Source organism: Macrotis lagotis, chromosome X (genome assembly GCF_037893015.1).
Source record: "Macrotis lagotis isolate mMagLag1 chromosome X, bilby.v1.9.chrom.fasta, whole genome shotgun sequence".
In the NCBI taxonomy this organism is placed as follows: domain Eukaryota; kingdom Metazoa; phylum Chordata; class Mammalia; order Peramelemorphia; family Peramelidae; genus Macrotis; species Macrotis lagotis.
The window spans coordinates 48,904,552-48,923,901 of record NC_133666.1 but is presented as its reverse complement, the minus strand read 5'-3'; the positions used below and the strand labels follow the sequence as shown (position 1 = coordinate 48,923,901).

The 19,350-nt window shown below is 40.0% G+C and overlaps 2 protein-coding genes across 2 annotated transcripts in view; both read right to left on the bottom strand.

The window, feature by feature from the left end:
• The window catches only part of LOC141501732 (toll-like receptor 13), a 35,961-nt gene extending 21,116 nt beyond the window's left edge, over positions 1-14,845 (bottom strand). The window contains exon 1 of the mRNA XM_074206000.1: positions 11,546-14,845. The gene's annotated coding sequence lies outside the window, so the exon portion shown is untranslated. The remainder of the gene's footprint in view (positions 1-11,545) is intronic.
• Positions 14,846-14,938: 93 nt separating this feature from the next.
• The window catches only part of ATP7A (ATPase copper transporting alpha), a 116,198-nt gene continuing 111,786 nt past the window's right edge, over positions 14,939-19,350 (bottom strand). Inside the window, exon 23 of the mRNA XM_074205999.1 lies at positions 14,939-18,342. Coding sequence (XP_074062100.1) covers positions 18,066-18,342 — 277 coding nt within the window. The 3' untranslated portion in view covers positions 14,939-18,065. The remainder of the gene's footprint in view (positions 18,343-19,350) is intronic.

Here is a 19,350-nt window from a genome sequence, read left to right as displayed (position 1 = left end):
GAACTCCAACCAATGGATATCTGTTCCTGGGGTCAAGTTTGGGATGGAGATTGGAGGGGTGGATCTGGGAAACAATTTGAGGAAGACTAAGGTAAGGATCCTTTTGACTTAATTTCCCATAAAAGATATTGTCCCACCTGGTATAACTCTATGTTTGGCTGTGCATACAATTGACATTCTAGGATTCATACCTGAAATCAAACAGAACTAATGAACAGTATTAATATTGCAAGCATAGCAAATTTCGTGGATAAGGGCAAGTATACAATGATGCCTCATTTATTCATAGTTAACATAAGAGATAAATATTTTTAATATAAGTTAGTATAGTACTATTATAGAGAGGAATCATTCTAAATTGTTGATTGAATTGCAAATAATAGAGACTGTGAGGCCTTACAATTAATGGGATATTTAATTTATAGGACATCATACTACAATATCCTTTTATTATGTTAATATGATAATAATATGTGAAACAATTTTCAAGACTGGATGAAGAATTTTACATGTGAAATTGCATTGATAATTGTGAAGGTGAAATTAATTTCCTATGTAAAGCATCTATCTGAGAATTTTAAGAGAGAGAGAAAGATTCATTTTCCATTTCAGGTTTTCATGATGTCAAAACTGAAATCCTTTGAAATTGTGCGTTCTTAATTTGGTGTTCTTCTTATAGGCCTTCTTTATACTGAATTTGTATTAAGTTTTTCAACATTTTGCACACTTTCAACAACTTTGGATGATGGTCAGCTATAACAGACTTGTTCATTTCAGCAGTACAAGAATCAAAAACAATTCTAAAAGACTTGTGATGGAAAATACATCCATATTCAGAGTTTCAATGCAGACCAACTTACTATCTTCAATTTTTAAAAGTTGTCTTATGTATTATGTTATTTTTCTGTTTTTTTCTTCTGCTTGTATTTTACAACAAATACAAGATTAATATGAATCTATGCTTAGCAATATTACAAATGAAAAGTCTATATTAGATTGTTTTCTGTCAGAAGGAGAGGGGAGGGAAGGGGAAAAATGTAAAAATCAAAACCTTGCAAAAAAAAATGATTCATGTATGACATCTTCCTCTATGCTCTTGGAACCTGAGCAGATCTAGAAAAGCCACTTCCAAGAATGTGGCGTGTTCCAAAACTGTATAGCTGCTGCCTCCTACAATTGCAAAGCAGGTTGAAAGAATTCTATTGAGTGGGGCTGCAGTACAGAATAGCCCTTTGAACTTTTTCATCTTATCATTATATCAAGAATTTTGAAAAAACCAGTGAAACTCAGCAACGTGCTGTTCTATTTCCCCACGTGTCATTAATTCTATACAAAAGTGGACTGCCCCATGAAAATAGTGCTTACGTGTCAACTACAGGTAACTCTAATTTGTAGGACAGTACTCACTTTTTGAAAAAGTATCACTATCATCAATCCTACCTCTATTTCCCAAATATTTCCCAAATGTGTAATGAATAATGCTATCTCTAGACTTCATTCATAATCAAGTATGACATAATTGGGCCCTGCTAGATTTTGGGCCGGTTATTAGGTCCACCCAAGCACTCCAAATCTTGAGTATCTATTACTATTCACATACTTTTGTGTTTAAAAAATTCATAATGGCAAATTTGTTATCACCAGAGATAATAGGAGAAATTGCCCCTGTCACCTAAAAAAAAAAGTCTCACAGTAGGATATAGCAAAAAGGGTCAGAACAGGACCCCCAAATGATAACTTGTTTACAGAATACCTGTAGTAGACTTGGCTTAGTCAACTTACACATACTTAGTTAACTTAAAAACAACTAACCTTTCCAGTATTAAAAGGGGAAACGGGGAGGGGGGGATGGAGAAAGGGAAGGGGAGTGGGGGAAAAAGGAGAACTTACAAAAGGAAGGGAAGGGAAAAAGGGGAAAAGGGAAAGGGGAAAGAAAGGGGAGGGGTGATATAGGAGGGCAAACACATTGAAGGGGGTAGTATTCAGAAACAAAATAGTGGGCAATATGGAAAAAGGGGTGGAAGGCAGAAAAATAAAAACAGAGGGAAGATAGCATGGAGGGCAATGAAGAGTTAGTAATTATAACTTTGAATGTGAATGGGATGAACTCTCCCTTAAAATGTAAGGGAACAGCAGAGTGGATTAAAAACCAGAATCCTACAATATGCTGCTTACAGAATACCTGTAGTACAAAGTAGAAGCTACTGCTTCCCTTTCCAATAATATGTAAACTTCTTTTTTTTAAGGTTTTTGCAAGGCAAATGGAGTTAAGTGACTTGCTCAAGGTCACACAGCTAAGTAATTAGTAAGTGTCTGAGGTCACATTTGAACTCAGGTCCTCCTGACTCCAGGGCCAGTGCTCTATGCACTGCACCACCTAGCCACCCCAATATGCAGACTTCTAAAGATTTGTTAGTGGAAATGGGGAAATTGCTCTGACTTTGCAGACACATTTAGACCTATTAAGGAGACTGGTTAAGAACATAGGCCATTTGGAAGAGTTTGATTCTCTGCTCAAGGAAACCAGAAGGAAATGATTTCCTTAAGGATCAAAGGGGGAATTGAAAAGGAATACACTTCAAACCAGTTAGCATTCATTACTTTACTTTCAGTTTGACTGTAGTATTAGACTCCCTTCTTTAGGAAAAGCTAATCCTAACAGTTAAGCCAAGCCAAGCCAAAAAAGATATTCTTTTTGGTCTGGGTTACCCACTGATTTAGTGAATAGGTAGATGGATAGGACATTATCATTTAGTAATAGATAATTTAGAGTAAGATATATATCTTTGCAGAAATAAAATAATCACAGATTATAAGACTCTTTTTAAAGGTTCAATTGGAGAAAAAAGGGTTGACTCTTAGCTTACTGATTCTAAGCTCCTCTTTTTTCTTTAACTTAAGTGTAAGTTAAAAAATATAATTTTCTTAAGTTAAGTGGCCCTTTCTGGGGGCTCATGAGTGAAGTTAACTTCTACCTTAACTACAAGTCTCTCTTTCAAATCTCAATGTATAAATTAACTAAAGGTTAAGCTCAGTCCCATCTTAAATCCCCTTTTCCTGACAGCTGCAGGGCAGAGTTTCCTTGGGCTTTTTGGTGGTTGTTTTTTGTCCTTTGTTCTCAAAGAGGATCATAAAGTCAGGAAAGTGATGTCATGACATGCAAGAAAATTGGATATAAGATAGGGGATGCTGTGCAGTCCCCAACCTTCCTTTCTTCTCTGGGGCCAACTGGGGTCAGTGATCAGATATGGATCAGGATGACTGGAGATGGCCCTGGAGGCAGTGGGAGACCTTGACCTTGTTAAACTAGAGTCATTAACTGCTCTAGGTTTGATTGAGGCAATTCCCTTTCAGTGATTAAGGCTGGGTCAGAAAGAAAAGAGGCAGAAGTAGGCCTCTTTAAACTAGTCCAAAAAAAATCAATCTGGGAAGGGAAAAGACTCCTAAAGTTTCTGATCAAAACAGAAATAAGGGCTATTTACATTCACTTTTAGCCAATCAGGATGCAAACAATGACCAAGTTGGTCAAATGATCACAGCCAGAGTGATTTAAGGCTTGTAATCCCCAGGTTATCTTGTCCTGTTTGGGTGTTCAAAAATAAATATTCCTTTGGGCAGAGTGAGGTAGGACGTGAGGAAGTGACTTTGCTCAGCCCTCCTTCACTTAAATTCAATTTATCTGCAGGCCAAGACACCCCTGATATCTAGGGAGACCCTCCCTGCACATTGGTAAAATCCTTGACTTAGAGAAATATCAACAAATATACTTGTTCACCTAATTCTGTTTCCCTCTTTCTCAAGGCCAAAACTCTGGTAATGTTTGTCCCTAAATAGGATAAACTCTGGGAACATGTTTCTTTCTGTTAACATGTTTATTTCCAATAGGCCGAACATCAGTGAGGACACCTTCTCATGGGGGGGGGGGGCACGTTCACAATAACTATTTTTTGATCCACCCTTTTTTGCCCATTTCTGTTAAGGCCAAACTGATTAGTCAGTCTATAGCTGAGTCATGAGATTACTGATAACCTCCCAAGTACATGCTCTTTAACATGATTAGGGAGGATCCAACCCAACCGGAAAATCTAATTTCTGCTTAGAGTAAACAGTGGGAGAGCCACTGCCTAGCAGGAGGAACCCAAGTCCTCGATCCTAGATGGCAGGGCAACCCAGCTCATGGAGGAGCAAACTAGCCAGAGGTCTGGATGGATATGGCTTCCCTCTGTCCATCCTGCTTGAGGCTGCTGACTCTCATGATCAAGCCACATTCTCAGCAAGAAAACCTGAAGACTTGTGGCCCACCTCCTCATAAAATGTCCAATCAGGGTTGAGTTTCATTTGTCAGGGGAGGTCCCTTTTAGAAGGGACACTTCTGATTCAAAGCATTTCAGAGTCTCCCATCACTTTGGCTACTAAGAGTAACCCAGTGACCATCAATGTAGGCTAGAGCAATTAATACATTGATTATTAATTACCTGGCAAACTCTCCCTTGAGGGCTTCAGCTTGTCACAATTGGTTTACCCAGCTTTTAACATTTAATGAAGTTTCTCATATTTTTGTGGACAAAGTGAGAGATGAGGAAGCCAATCATACAATTAGGTGGATTTGGAAGTTGAATGGCCTCAAGGAATCTGAGATTAACTGGTGCTATTTCACATTCATCAAGGATTTAAACAAAGGCTAGATGATATGTTTATTCAATTTGAAGGAGAGACCAAGCCTGAAGTGAGAGCAAAGTCAGAGTGCAAATAGCTTGACAGGCTAGGACAGAAATTTCATGAGAAAAAGTGTCAACATTCAGACCCTGAAAAATCAAAAATCACAAAGATTTAAATTTTAAATAGATAACAATTCATCTGACAAAGACCAGGAAGTTTTAGCAGCCTGAATTCTTTTTTATTTTAGTTTTTTTTTTTTCTTTTTGCAAGGCCGTGGGGTTAATTGGCTTACCCAAGGCCACACAGCTAGGTAATTATGAAGTGTCTGAGACCAGATTTGAACCCAGGTCCTCCTGAGTCCAGGGCTGGTGCTTTATCCACTACGCCACCTAGCCACTCCGAGCCTGAATTCTTAATATGAAGCTACAGTATGATAGGGTGACTAAGAAAGCTAATATAATCTTAGGTTGGATAGAGAGGCAGTTTCTCCACTTTGGAGTGTAAGAGTCTTGTCAGACCAGATCCCACAGGATCACAGATTTACAAGTGGAAGGACTTTTTCTAATCCAACTTCTTCAGTTTACTGTTATTTTCTGGGAAGGGGGTGGGGGAATATGGGAGTGGGAAGAATTGCCTCTGGATCTCTTCTCAGAATAATGACTTTGTTTTTGTTTTTTAGAAAATTCATAATTGAAGGAAATGTTTTAGTTTGAGGTTAGTGAAAATAAATATGGAATATTTTCCTATTGAAGTTCACAGATTTCCGGAAATTCACTTGTGGCTCCTAGTTGAAGAACTCATTATAGATACTGCATTTATTGTCTAAACTGAAACACAATCTTCTTGCTGTTATACAGTGCTGAGGCTGCTGAGTCTCGTGATCAAGCCACATTCTCAGCAAGAAAACCTGAAGAGGGGTGGCTAGGTGGTGCAGTGGATAAAGCACCGGCCCCGGATTCAGGAGTACCTGGGTTCAAATCCGGTCTCAGACACTTAATAATTTCCTAGCTGTGTGGCCTTGGGCAAATCACTTAACCCTGTCTACCTTGCAAAAACCTAAAAAAAAAAAACCCCTGAAGACTTGTGGCCAAGTTATCTTGTCTCTGCCCCTACCCCTTCCTTTTATATCCACTTCTTTTTTTTTGTTTTTTTTTTTAGGTTTTTGCAAGGTAGACAGGGTTAAGTGATTTGCCCAAGGCCACACAGCTAGGTAATTACTAAGTGTCTGAGCCCGGATTTGAACCCAGGTACTCCTGACTCCAAGGCCGGTGCTTTATCCACTATGCCACCTAGCCACCCCTATATCCACTTCTAAGACTCTTAACACTTGCTCAAGGCTTAGCTCCTGTGCCGTATTCTTTTACTAGTCTTTTCTGGTCTCCCAAGTTGAGCCTGCTCTCTTCCTCCTCAAATAAACAGAAATACTTAACTCTTTATATGTTACGTCAGCCCTAAGCTATTTAAGGGCAGGAATTATCCTTTTCTCTTTCTAGTCCCATAACCTAGTATAGTGACTTCCTCATAGGAGGCTTGGATGTGCATGGAATGGGAGGTATTTACTGAGCAAGCTAAAAGAATTTCTAATATATATTCTATTGTTGCTGTGCTTGGTACATTCAAATGTAGGGCTTAAGAGAGTTTTGGCTCAGTTCTCCACCATCCAGTAGAAGGTCTGGTCAGGTAAAAAATAATAGGAAGAAGTGAGGGACCTCACAGAGGACTTGTAAGATTCCAATGAGATCACATAGGCAAAACACTTTACAACTCTTAAACTGTTATCTTCATTTCTTTTTTTTTTAATTTTGATTTATTTAAGGCAATAGGGTTAAGTGATTTGCCTAAGGTCACACAGCTAGGCAGTTATGAAATGTCTGAAGTCACATTTGAACTCAGATCCTCCTGACTCCAGGGCAGGTGCTATATCCACTGTGACACCTAGCTGCCTCCTAGTCAGAGGTCTGGATGGATATGGCTTCCTTCTGTCCATAACTGCTTGAGGCTGCTAAGTCTCATGATCAAGCCACATTCTCAGGGAGAAAACCTGAAGACTTGTGGCCCACCTCCTCATAAAATGTCCACCAATCAGGATTGAGTTTCATTTGTCAGGGCAGTTCCCTTTTAGAAGGGACACTTCTGATTTAAAGCATTTCAGTATTATTAGGGATGCCTTAAAAGGGGAAAAAAGCTTTCATAAGGTGAATTATTTGCATTTAGGTCTAGCGTTTTACAAAGATTATTTCATTTGTTCCTCTCAACAACCCTGAGTGGTAGATGCTATTACTCTAAGTGACTTTTCCAGGGTCTCAGTACTTAGGTAGGTGTCTGAAGCAGAATTTGAACTCAGGACTTTCTAACTCGGGAGTCAGGAGGAATCCGGCCTCAGACACTTGACTCCTATTAGCTGTGAGATCTTGGGTAAGTCACTTAACCCTCATTGCTTAGCATCCAGGGTCATTTCCTTTCATCTTGATTCATGCTGGCCACTGGACCCAGATGTAGAAGAAAGTGAGCCTGGTGACTGAGCACAGCACCTCCCCCACTCAAATCCAGTTCATGCGCTTGTCATGGCGTCACCTCCCCGAGGTCATGGTCTTCTTCTAATATGAAGAACAAACATTATTATTATTATTATTATTGTTGTTGCTATCCACTACAGTGCCACCTGTTGGCCAAATCAATATAGTGACTAAGGTTAGTAACTATAGGTATAGCAACATGCTTGCTTGCAAAGGAACGTAATTAAAATAATCGAGAAACTCAAGGTTTGGGCTAGTGCTGTGGGTCAGGCTGAATTTCTGAATATGTTTGTGAAGAACTGAAAGTTAAAGTCTCTCTAGGTACTGACAGGAGTGTGTGGGTGTGTTAGCACAAGACTGGGGTTGGACTAAATGAAGGGAAGCAGAACTTCTTCCTTACAAGAAAAGATTCTAGGTGGCACAGTGGATAGAGCACCGGCCCTGGAGTCAGGAGGACCTGAGTTCAAATTGGACCTCAGACACTAATTACCTAGCTGTGTGACCTTAGGCAAGTCACTTAACCCCATTGCCTTGCAAAAAAAAAAAAACACTAAAAAAAATAAAGAAAAGATTATAGCTGAGCATATTATATCCCAATGTGTGTACCAGTTAGGGAAGCAAATGGAGAAGTTGAAGAGTGTCCACAAGAAGGCGACTAGGACTGTGTAGGACCTCCTGCTCATATCACTAACTTCTTTCAAGTCCCAGCTCAAATTTGACCTTCTACAGGTCTTTCCTGATCCCTATGCATTCTGGTGCCTGGTCTCAGTTGATTTTTTTCTGTTTTATCTTCTATCTATCTTGATTGTACAAGGTTGTTAGCATGTTATCTCCCTCATTAGATTGTGAGTTCCCTGAGGGCAGGGATTTCTTTTGCCTTTCTTTGTATCCCCAACACCCTAAGTGCTTAATAAAAGTTTACTGACAGCCTGACTAATTAGAAGTAGACTAAGTCACCTCTAGAAGTGTTGAGTTCCCCCTTACTGGAGGTCTTCAAGCAATATCTAGATGACTTCTATTGGTCAGGAGGTTGAGGGGATTCTTGTTGGAAGTCGAGGGAAGTCTTATTCAGCTATTAGATGGATTAGAAGACTTTTGAAAAATTCTAGGATTCTGTTAGTCTTGGCTTGGGAAGTCAATCTGGGTCTAGTATCACTGATCATTTCAGTAAGGCCAAGAAGAAGAACAAAAAAGTAGTGGTATCAGAACATTTATCATCATGGAGCAATGAGGAAGTTGGTCCTTAAGATCCACAGGAGATTGGACAAAAACAACCAGTTTAGGCAAGACTTTATTCCAGGAGATCAGTACTACTAAGGGGTCCCAGTCCCTAAGGAAATACTCAGAGGGACTGGAACATAGCTCTCCCTTCTAACCTATTGCTGCTGAGCCCAGTACCTGAAGGAGGAATGCCTTCCTCTAAGGAAGTTCCCATATTTTATGGAATCTGGCAGAAAGGAGTTGAAACTCTAAGCAGACTGCACCTTCTTTCATCTGAGTACTTGTGGGGTCTTCTTGCCCTGTGGTTCCAACCAACCTGGGCTTATAGTGACAAGGGAGAGAAATGAGCATCATCATCAAATATTCAAAAGCATGATCCTATAGGAAAGGGATTAGACTTGTTCTGTTTTTTTCTCAGAAAATAAAACTATGAATAATGAGGGGAATGTGCAGAAAAGTAGATTTTTGCTCCCTGAAAGGGTATGGGAATGGAAAAATAAAATTAAAAACAAATAGTACCATATTACTATGAAGGAACATAAAAGACATCGGGGACCTGTATGGCCAGGAAAAGTAAATGGAAATTTTACATGGTGTACTATTTCCCAAAGAAGTTAATGGGGCCTAAAAGCTGTAGCTGTTCTATGGAGGATTTATGGGAAGACACAGAGAAGCATAGCACAGGATAAGAAGGTCAGGATGGTTGAGATTTTCAATGAGGGAGGGAGTATACACAACAGTGAAAACATAGTCACTGAAATCCTGAATGTAATGAAAAAAGATGTTCATCAGTGAAATTGTCCTAAAATGGACTGAGCTCCTTCAGGACCTGGTTCTCCATAGCACCTTTGAGAGAAGTAGTCACATTGTGGAGGGGATTTCAGTTAAGATTCAAGTTTGATTGGATAATCTCCGAGATCCCTTGAAGACTCCTTGAACCCCTGCTCATATCTACTGAATCAAGTCCTGATAACTTGACTTTGCTAAGTATATATGGAACAAAATGGTTGGTTGGGGGGTTCAAAATAGCATCTTGTCCAGTCCTTTGCCTCCAAGCAGATGAATATGCAAGACTATGACTGAAAAAAATAATCTCCATGGAAGCAAAGTCCAAAGCCCTTTTCAGCAACTCCTCTGAGTATTTGGAGACCCTGATCATCTTGTTCTCTTGGTCTTCTATCCTGTAGCCTACCCTCTTGCCTTCCAGTCAGAATAGTGGGTGTGTGGAGGAGCATAACTTACAAATTGCATCAAATATCAACCCAAAATCACACCCTGATACTATATGATGAATGAGAAGAAGCCATCTAGGTTCTTCAGGCAGGGTCCTTTGTCAATCTCAGAAAAGTTCCGGAAGATTCGCAGAACACCAGGGGTTCCTGATAACTTTGAGATGATATGGATATGTTAATATATTAACCCAAGGTGGCACAGATATAAATCTCATAAAAATGAGACTCCAAACAATATCCCCAGTCCTTTTCCATCTCCATCTGGCTCCATGGTGCCACGTGCAGCCAACTCTACACCATGGTTACATGATTCTCAATGCCACTTGCCCTCCTCATTCTGACTTCTTCCGTCACCCTATCCTATGTCCCAACACTATCTGGCTCTGCTTCCTCTGTGCTATTTGTCCCATTCCCTCTATGCCCCCATTAAAGTGTGAGTGTAGCCTCACTTCCTACTACCAGTATAGTCTTTCCTGGAGAATACCCAAAGACCTGGGTGTGCCTGCTCCATTTCATAAGTTACATCAATTCAAGATAATACTGGGCTTGGAAATTAATTTGCTGTATGACCCTGATGATATATTACTTAACCTTTGTTCACCTAGGTTTTCTCAGCTGTTAAATGGGGATGATTAATAGAACCTACCTCCCCTAAGGGTAAGTCACTTAACCTTTGTCCATCTCAGTTTCTTCAGCTGTAAAATGGGAATAATAGTTGATGTGAAGATCAAATGAACTATTTAGAAAGCATAGAAAGTTAGCATAATACAGGCTACATGGCAGCTCTTTAAAAAATGCTTGTTATTTTTCCTCCTGCAATTTTTGACTATTTGATCCTCTGTGGGAATGGAGAAAATCTGGCTTTCATCCTTCATATAATTCTCCATATTTAAGATTTGAGAATCAGGGAGAAAAGTGAGCAGATCAAAGGATAAAACTGAGAACTTTGAAGGACAATAAAAATGCCCTAGAAAGAAAGATGCTGGGAAGAGAGGTACCAAGTAATTCTTTTTGTTTGTTTGTTTGTTTGTTTTTGCAAGGCAAATGGGGTTAAGTAGCTTGCCCAAGGCCACACAGCTAGGTAATTATTAAGTGTTTGAACTCAGGTACTCCTGACTCCAGGGCCGGTGCTTTATCCACTGCGCCACCTAGCCGCCCCTGGTACCAAGTAATTCTAAAGAGAAAATTAAATTACACTGAGGCTCAGGAGCCAAACCTATGCCTAGGTGCCTAGATACCAAAGCACAGTGTAAGGGTCAGAAATAAAGGGATTTGATTTTTAGCAACAAGTATGAAGAAATGAGGCCCTTTACCAAACGTCGGGTGACAAGTTAGTAGAGGTAATGAAGAAGTACCCAAGATACCTCCCAGATCCTCCTTCAGTGCTCTTCCCACTACATTGAGCTGATTAAAACACAAAGTGGATCTGGCCAGATTTGTCAATTATTTGAGAATGTTTTAGAAGGGAGAGACACAAAACTTCCCCAGCAAAATGGAAAAAAATAAAGCAAAGTATACTTGTGATATGTCACCCTTTTGATAAGGCAATTGGGTTGCATAACTGATTCTGGACAGCAATTACAACATTAACTTCCTGAGGTTTGCTCTGAGTCCATGAGACAGTGTCTAGGCCACAAAGGGTTGGGCTGTGAGGCGTAGACAAGAGGATACAGGCAGGGGCAGACCATGCAAATGCCGGAGCACCCACCATAGGACAGCACTACTGGCAGCAGATTTTCCTTAGTGAATTATTGGAAGAAAAATCTTTTGGACTTTCAGTCTCCAGGAAATACCACTTGAAAACAATCTTAAAGAGTGACGTGAGAGGGATGGGGGTGAGGGGGGTGTGGTTTCTGTCTTCAATTTCCCTAGCACCCAAAGCTGGGAGGTATTCAAAGACCAAAACCAACAACTCACCTGCAAGCCATTTGAGAGTCATATTCTTGGTGCTCTTCTTTCTAAGGTTTATAATCCCTTCAAGATAAGGGAGTTATTCCTTGAGAAGCTCAGCCAGCTCACTGCATGGTAGGTGCACTTGAGAGACACGGAACCAAATGAAAAGGGGCTTTCCTCTTTTATATTTCTCAGCTTGCCATTTGTGACGAAATTCTCATTGGTCCCAGTGCAAACCACCAGGGTTTTTTTGAGAAATCATTTTTGGCTTTCTAATTTGAAATCTTACATAGGAATGATTCAACCAGATACCCCTAAAATATTCATCAGGATTGGCAATTCTATTCCTCCTGTCTGTTCCAAGAATTTTTCCCTTCAACCCTCTCCCCATCATTTCCAAGTTTTTCATTCATTGATTCCTTTCCTACTGCCTACATAAACATGTCCAGATCCCTCCAATCTTAAAAACAAACCCCCCCAAACCCAACCTTTTCACTGCACCCTGCTATCCCTCAAGTTATCATCCCCTCTTTCCCTGCCAAATTTTTGGAAAATTCTTTTGAGGAGTTGGTTCTACTTCCCCACATCGGATTCACTTCTCAAAACTTTTTCTCTTTTGACTCCAATGCAGGACTGAAAGTGTTCTAAAGTTGTCAAAAATCACTTAATTACTAAATTCAAGGGCATCTTTTGCCCTCCTTATTTTTGGGGGTGGCTTGGTGGTATCAGACAATGTTTAGACCACTTCTGTCTTCCAGTAGACTCTTTCCTTGGTTTTCATGACACTTTCCCCTCCTAATTCACCTTTAGCCCATTTGATTACAGTGCCTCACTCACCTTTGTTGAACCGATACAGGATCCAAATCTTGCTTTCTATCCACGGATTTACTAAAGTTCTGTCCTAGTGCCTCTACTCTGTCTGACTGGGTCTTCTCAGTTTTCATGGATTCAATTACTATCATTATGCAGAGAACTCCAGGGCTATGCATCCAACTCTGGTCTCTCCTGAGTTTCAGTTGCACATCTCCTACTACCTGGATACCTCAGAAGCAACAACAATTCAACTGACCTAAAACCAGAACTCATGATCTTTGTCCTGAAACAGTCTTATTCTTAATTTCCTTATATTTGTGAAAGACACCACTACCCTTCTCATTACCTAGAGTTTTAATTTTGGGAGTCATTGTTGAATCTCCTCTCTCCCTCACATTCCATATCCAATCAAGTGCCAGGTCTTCTTAGTCTTACCTCCCCAACAAACTATTACTATCAAGGGCACCACCACCTTCCCAATGTCCCAGGTTCACAATCCTCAACTCCTCACTCTCACTCCCATTATCCAATCTATTGCTAAGGCTTGGTGATTTAAACTTTGTGACATGTGTTACCTACATGCCCTTCTCTTCTCTGATACTGCCACCTCCTTGGTAGGGGCTCTCATCACCTCAGGCTTAGACTATTCCCACAGTCAATAGCCTGGTGACCAGTCTTCCTGCCTCAAGTTTCTCCCCACTCCTGCCCATCCTTCACTCAACAGACCATGTGATCTTAAAGCACAGGTCTGACCAAGTCACTTACCCCAATGGCTCCTTCACCTCTGAGATAAAACACAAACCTCCCTGGTATTCCAAGTCCCTCATAAGCTGCCCTGTTACCCTTCCTTGTACCTTACATTCCTACCATCCAGTGACATTGGACTCTGTTGTTCCTCACACGAGAAACTCTCTTGAATCTGGACATTTTCACCAGCTGTGGCACCTTCTGGTGCCCCTCCCGCCTTCAAACCCCAGTTAACATCCAATCTTCCATTGGAAGCCTTCCCTTTGTTAATTACCATCTCCAATTTATCTTGCAGAGAATCTGTTTATACAGAGTTGTCTCCTCCATTAGACTGTGAGCTCTCTGAGAGTAGGGACTGTCTTTCTGTGTATTCTCAGTGTTCAGCACAATGCCAGGCACATAGTGTGCACTTCATAAATAAATGCTTGCTATGTTACTCTCCTCAATCACATTCAGTAGCTGCTTATTCTTCTCTAGGATAAAACAAGACTCCTCAACCTAGTGCTTAGGGTCCTCCATAATCAGGTTCTAAGTTCCCTTTTGAGCAGTTTTTCATATTGCTCCACATGCCAAACAAAAAGGCCAATAAGTAGGTTCCCTGATTGTGAAATGGCAACAGCCATCTCTGTGCATCTGCCTCCCATCGGGTGGCATCTCCTTAAGGAAGCCACACACTGAGTTCCTCTGCTTTGTGATTCTCTGTCTTTCCTCAAATGGTTATTCTCATTCTTTGTATACATGCAGTTCCAGCCATCTTGGTAGAATAGATGCTCCTTGAAGCTAGGAACAATTTCACTTTTGACTTTGATCTTTGGTATGTAGCACAGTTCTGGTACAAATACAGATACGTATTTGAAGAAGCTCTCTGCATGATGATTTCTCAAGATGGGGAACTTTCAGTGTGGGACCTCCCTCCACTAAGGTAGCTTTGACATTAGAGTAGTTAAGTCCTACGGGGATGCCTGCTACATTGCTCAGTTACCTGACTTGGTCAGGATCACACAGTACAGGCATAGGTAGGATGGGAACACATTCTGATTTTCTGAGTACAGCATCCCCTCTACAAGGCCATGCTTCCCTGCGCACTGGGAATACTTAATGCTTGTATGTGAGAATTCAAGAACATAGGTTCATCAGCTTATTCACTGAGTTGAAATCCCAAAGGATACTCAAGAGTAAATGGACTCTTTTACCAGAAGTAATGAAACATGTGAAGATACAGATAGTACCTGATTTGAAGTCTGAAGAATGAGATTAGAGTTGCACCATGAAGTCAGGACTTGTGTGACCTTGGCAAAGGCACTTCTCTCTGATTCACTGTTTTCTCATGGGTAAAATATTGATAATAAATAAATAATAAAACACTTACAACTCTCTACCTCAAAGGATTATTGTCAAACAAAGAGCATTTTTAAACTTAAAGAGAAAAAAGAGGAAACACCAGATGTACAAATTACCTTTAAATGAAGACCAAAGAAATCTTAAACACCATCTTACCAAGCAACACCTGGCTTTCGAGTTGTCCCGAACAGCAATATTTCACTAATGTCTGTTTGTTTTTGTTTTTGCTTTTAGGTTTTTGCAAGGCAATGGGGTTAAGTGGCTTGCCCAAGGCCACACAGCCAGGTAATTATTAAGTGTCTGAGACTGGATTTGAACTCAGGTATTCCTGACTCCAGGGGTGGTGCTCTATCCACTGTACCACCTAGCCGCCCCCCACTAATATCTATAAATGGAACTATAACCTTAAGTGTGATCTGCAGCTTTTAGGGAACAGGGCCCTCTCAATGGTTTGGGCACTTGAATCATTCGCAGCTACTGGTGAAGGCGGAAACATTTCACAAAGGAGACACTAAATGATATCTCTTGACAACACTGTAATTACAAAGTTGAAGGCACATCCTTGGCAGAAATATGTTCAATTACATGCATATGAAAAAAAATAGACCAAACAGAGCAAATCAACTACAAAACAGTAAGCAAGATAAGCATTGCACAACATTGTCCAAAGAAGGATTGGAGAGTAAACAAATCATGGACATTTTTCACCTACAGAGAATGACAAAACATAGTAAAATAAATATTAAGAAAAATAATCAATCTAATACAAGCTATTAAACTATAAGTAATTAAACTGATTTCCCGGAACAATGTAAAACCCTTTGATTGCAAGCTGTTTCATCACAAAATGTGTACAGAAAAAAGTTTGCACATATATACTACTACAAACATTTCAAGTGCTATAGCAACCATTCTGTACACACGAACTGGAGACCATTGTAAAATAAAAACATTTGTTCACAAAGCAGCATGTTTGACTTTCTAATAGGTTGACACTAAATCACAAAACACATATAGTTTGGGAAGTGAAGAAGACAGTCTTGTTTTCACACTAGACAGCCATACTTCCTGGGTCTTTTCTACGGCACAAAACGCATTAACTAGATTGTAGGCTTCTAAATTCAGAAGGTATCTCCAGACGTTTAAGCCTGGAGGCAGCCCACATTTCGGTCTAAACAAGAGATGGGTACCAAAGGGCACTTGTTAAATCTAAATGCATGATCTACTGAATGGATGCAGAAATCAATGAACAAATAAAGAACTTCAAATATCAGAAACAAATATAAATCATTTGAATTTTGAATATAAAAAATATATATTTGTTCTTACAACTCTTGCTACAAGCTCTGAGTAATGTTTTTGTTCCCCTCCATAACCTAATCTGAAGTCAATAGTTCCGTGACTTGCAGAAGAGACTTAGAGAAGAGAACCAAAACATGGCTGCAGATATAAAGCAAGACTCAGTCCTGAACAAAAAAGTTTCTGTTCCCACAGCAAAGTCATGACTCTGAAATTATGAGAGTAGTTCTTTCCCAGGGCAGCAAACATGGCAGTCAACCCAGAGTGTGACCATTGGCTCCAAAAGACAACTTCATAGACAAAGACATCGCTGGAAATACTAGCTAAGACCAAATCTCCTTAGGAAAGAGATTGTTTGACTTGAAAAAAATTTATTCCGGAGTGTAGTAGAAAACATAATTTGTATTTGCCACCTTTGCTGCTTCTCCCTAGAAGCAATCTCTAAAAATAAAAGATGGCACAAAAAGCTCCTGAAATTAAATAAAGAGACCTTACAACTAAATCTGGATGCGTGGAAGATGGTCTCAGAAGGAGGCTCGAATGAGAGTCGAGACACACAAGGTCATTCTTTCCCTAAAATGAGTTTACTCTTCTACACTAATAGCACCTTCATAGAACGTTTCAGCTCTGTCTGTCTCTTGATCCTAAGACTCAAATTAGACTTCCTCTGAATTTGTAAAGATACTATTAAATGATATACGAAAGGTCTTGTTTTGTGTGGGGAAGGGGAAAAGGCATGAGAATGAATGACTGATGTTTCCCTTTAGGCTGCTTTTCGATCCTGTTCCACAAGGTTGCCTTAGGTAAATAATCTCCTTCCAGCTGAAACATTTAAATAACTGGATCAAAAAATTGAGCATTTGTTTATGAATTCTTCTCATGCGTAGTCTCTACAAAAACAACACCCTGTAAATAACAGAGACACAGAAGGAGATATATCAATGGAAACCTTTGATTCACTTCCTCATTCCCAATCACGTAAGAGGGGAAATTCTAAGCCCATATGACAGAGGGAACAAGCCTTAAAATTTCCCATCTAAGTATATACTATATACTATATAGTATATACTATACTAAGTATAAATATATCAAACTAGAAGAAAACAGTATACACTATGTTTAGAAGTGTAACTCTAGGTAAAAAGTAACTTCTATATTTTAATTCAGAGAAAAAGAGAGGTTTTAAAACAAAAGCAATTTTAAACTATTGGCATTCATTTAAAATAACTTGGAAATGTTACCTAAAGCACTAAAAGAGATTTGACAATCTATCAAATGATAAATATTAATACATACTCTTTCCTAAAAAGCTCAAGGCAAAGGAATTGTGTGTGTATGCAAATAACAGATATATTAAATAAGGTAATGTTTATCTGTGGGAAAATTCAGTGAAGACAAGGCTAAAACAGATGCTGGTAATAGTGATTTTACTGAGAATGGCTCCTTGGAACTGATCTCAGTATGATCCACGAATCACATTTATACAGGGCAGGGTGACAACTGAAATCAGAACTAACTGATATCTTTGGAAAAATAGAAGCCTGGGAGTGTGGTGGCACAAAGAAAGCTACAAAGTCCTTTCACTTCTTTCACCCCAGAGGGCCAGGAAGCAAGAGCAAGGGAGAACTAGTAAAAAAGGCTTTCAAGTTATGTTAACCCTTCCAGACCAACCTGACCTGACCTGACCCAACTCAACCCAACCCAGTGAAGCTCACTCAAGAAAGCCAAATGCTCATCCTCACCAAAAACTAGGTGCTAACAGCTTCAGAAGGTAAAGATTCTTGGAGAAAAATTTGCAGGTAAGGCACAGCTAAGTGTCACCTGAATGGCTTCCACTGCTTCCCTTCCTCTCTCCCAGGTCTTGTGCTTAGCCATGAGAGTCATTCTTCATGCACTTGAAGGAAGGCAGGTTATACAACCAAGCAAGCAGCTCTAGCCACCACTCCTTCAGTGCCCATCTCCTGAAAGAGGTATACTTCTTAAGTTATTTACTGGGCTTTTATTTGGGGGGGGGTGTCTCATCAAATCCTCAAACCATCTGACCAATCAGTTAATAGCACTACCGAGAAGCTTCTGTGGGTCTCCATTGCTGTTCTATCTTTTCAGGTTAAAAAAATACTGAAAATCATTGAAACCAGACACAAATAGCTTCAAAGTGGATGTGCTGAAAAAGATACTTTTCTCATGAGACAACTACCCCCTCCACGCCCCACAAATATCTCAGAACACAAGACCAACTCCAAATCCTTGCAACATTAACTTTTGACAAAACTAAGATGACTTCCTAAACCTCAGTTCCATCAGTGCACAGTGAGGTCTGGCCAGCAGCAATGGCGGGGCTTTTTCACAATGAGGTGTCATCATCATCCCGGAACTCTCCAACCAGAAGTGAGTGCTTGTCTGGCTCACTCAGAACAATGCTGTTCAGGGAACGCTTATCTGACAACAGGGAGTTGATTGAGGCTCTGCTGTAATTGACTATCTGGTCCAGCAAACCAAGCTTGGGAGAGTCTCTGGAGGCATCATCAAGGCCGATGTGAACACTCACTTCTGAAGGACTCTTCCGGCCTACCTGGTAGTGAGGCCGCGGTTCATACTTCTCATAAGTAGGTTTTTTATAACTAGAAATACAGAAAAGTACAACTTAGTTTACAATATTGGAATATGTTGAGAGAAGGGAGCAGAACCAAGAGAACACATTATAGGTTAACAACAATATTGTGAGATGATCAACCTTGATGGATGCAGCAGCTTCTCTCAGCAGTTCAGAGAGTTAGGACAATCCTATTAGGCCAGCTATGGACAATACTATCCCCATCCAGAAGAAGAAAACAAAACCTACAGAATCTGAATGAACACTACGTTAAAAATTTCTCTTCTGTTTTTCCTTCCTATGACATGGTTTTCTCTCTTTTCTCTTAGTCCTAATTCCTCATATAGAAAATGACTAATACATAAACATGTTAAACAGAAACATGTACAAGGTTCATTAGACAGTTCACCTGCTGAGGGGAGGGTGGAAGAAAACTGCGTAACATACAAGTGGATGAAGGTTGAAAAACATTCATGACATGTAACTGGAAAAATAAAATAAATTATTAATTAAAAATGAAATACTGGAATAAATAAATGTGGATGGGAGAAATGCTACAGCAAAATACAAGTCATACCAAATTATATAATAATAAAAAGTGTGTACTATAGGGACTCATGTGTATCTTTGGATGGTTCTCATTTTTTACCTGAGAAGAGCTTGTTTCTATCTGCTTTATTAAATGGCAGGGGAAGGAAGGGCAAAGCTGTTTTCACACGCCTTTCACTGACACAATCTACCTGACAAGTACCCAGGGCCAATATCAGTTAGACCAGGGCAGATGTGATTAGAAGTATCAGTAACTGCAGCCCTCCCCCAGAGAAGGGGCAGTCAGGCAGACCTCTCCAGGGGCTAGTCTTAGTCTCAGTGTCACCTCACTTTAAAGAGAAACTCTTACTCTTTGTATCAGGCATTTTCCTTCTGGATCCTCAGCATCTGGGACCCACAAATTTGCATCTTTCACGCTACAAAAGGAGTCCCTCTGCTCAATGGATGTGGAAGTAAGAGAACACAGGGTTTTATTTTTTCAAATTGC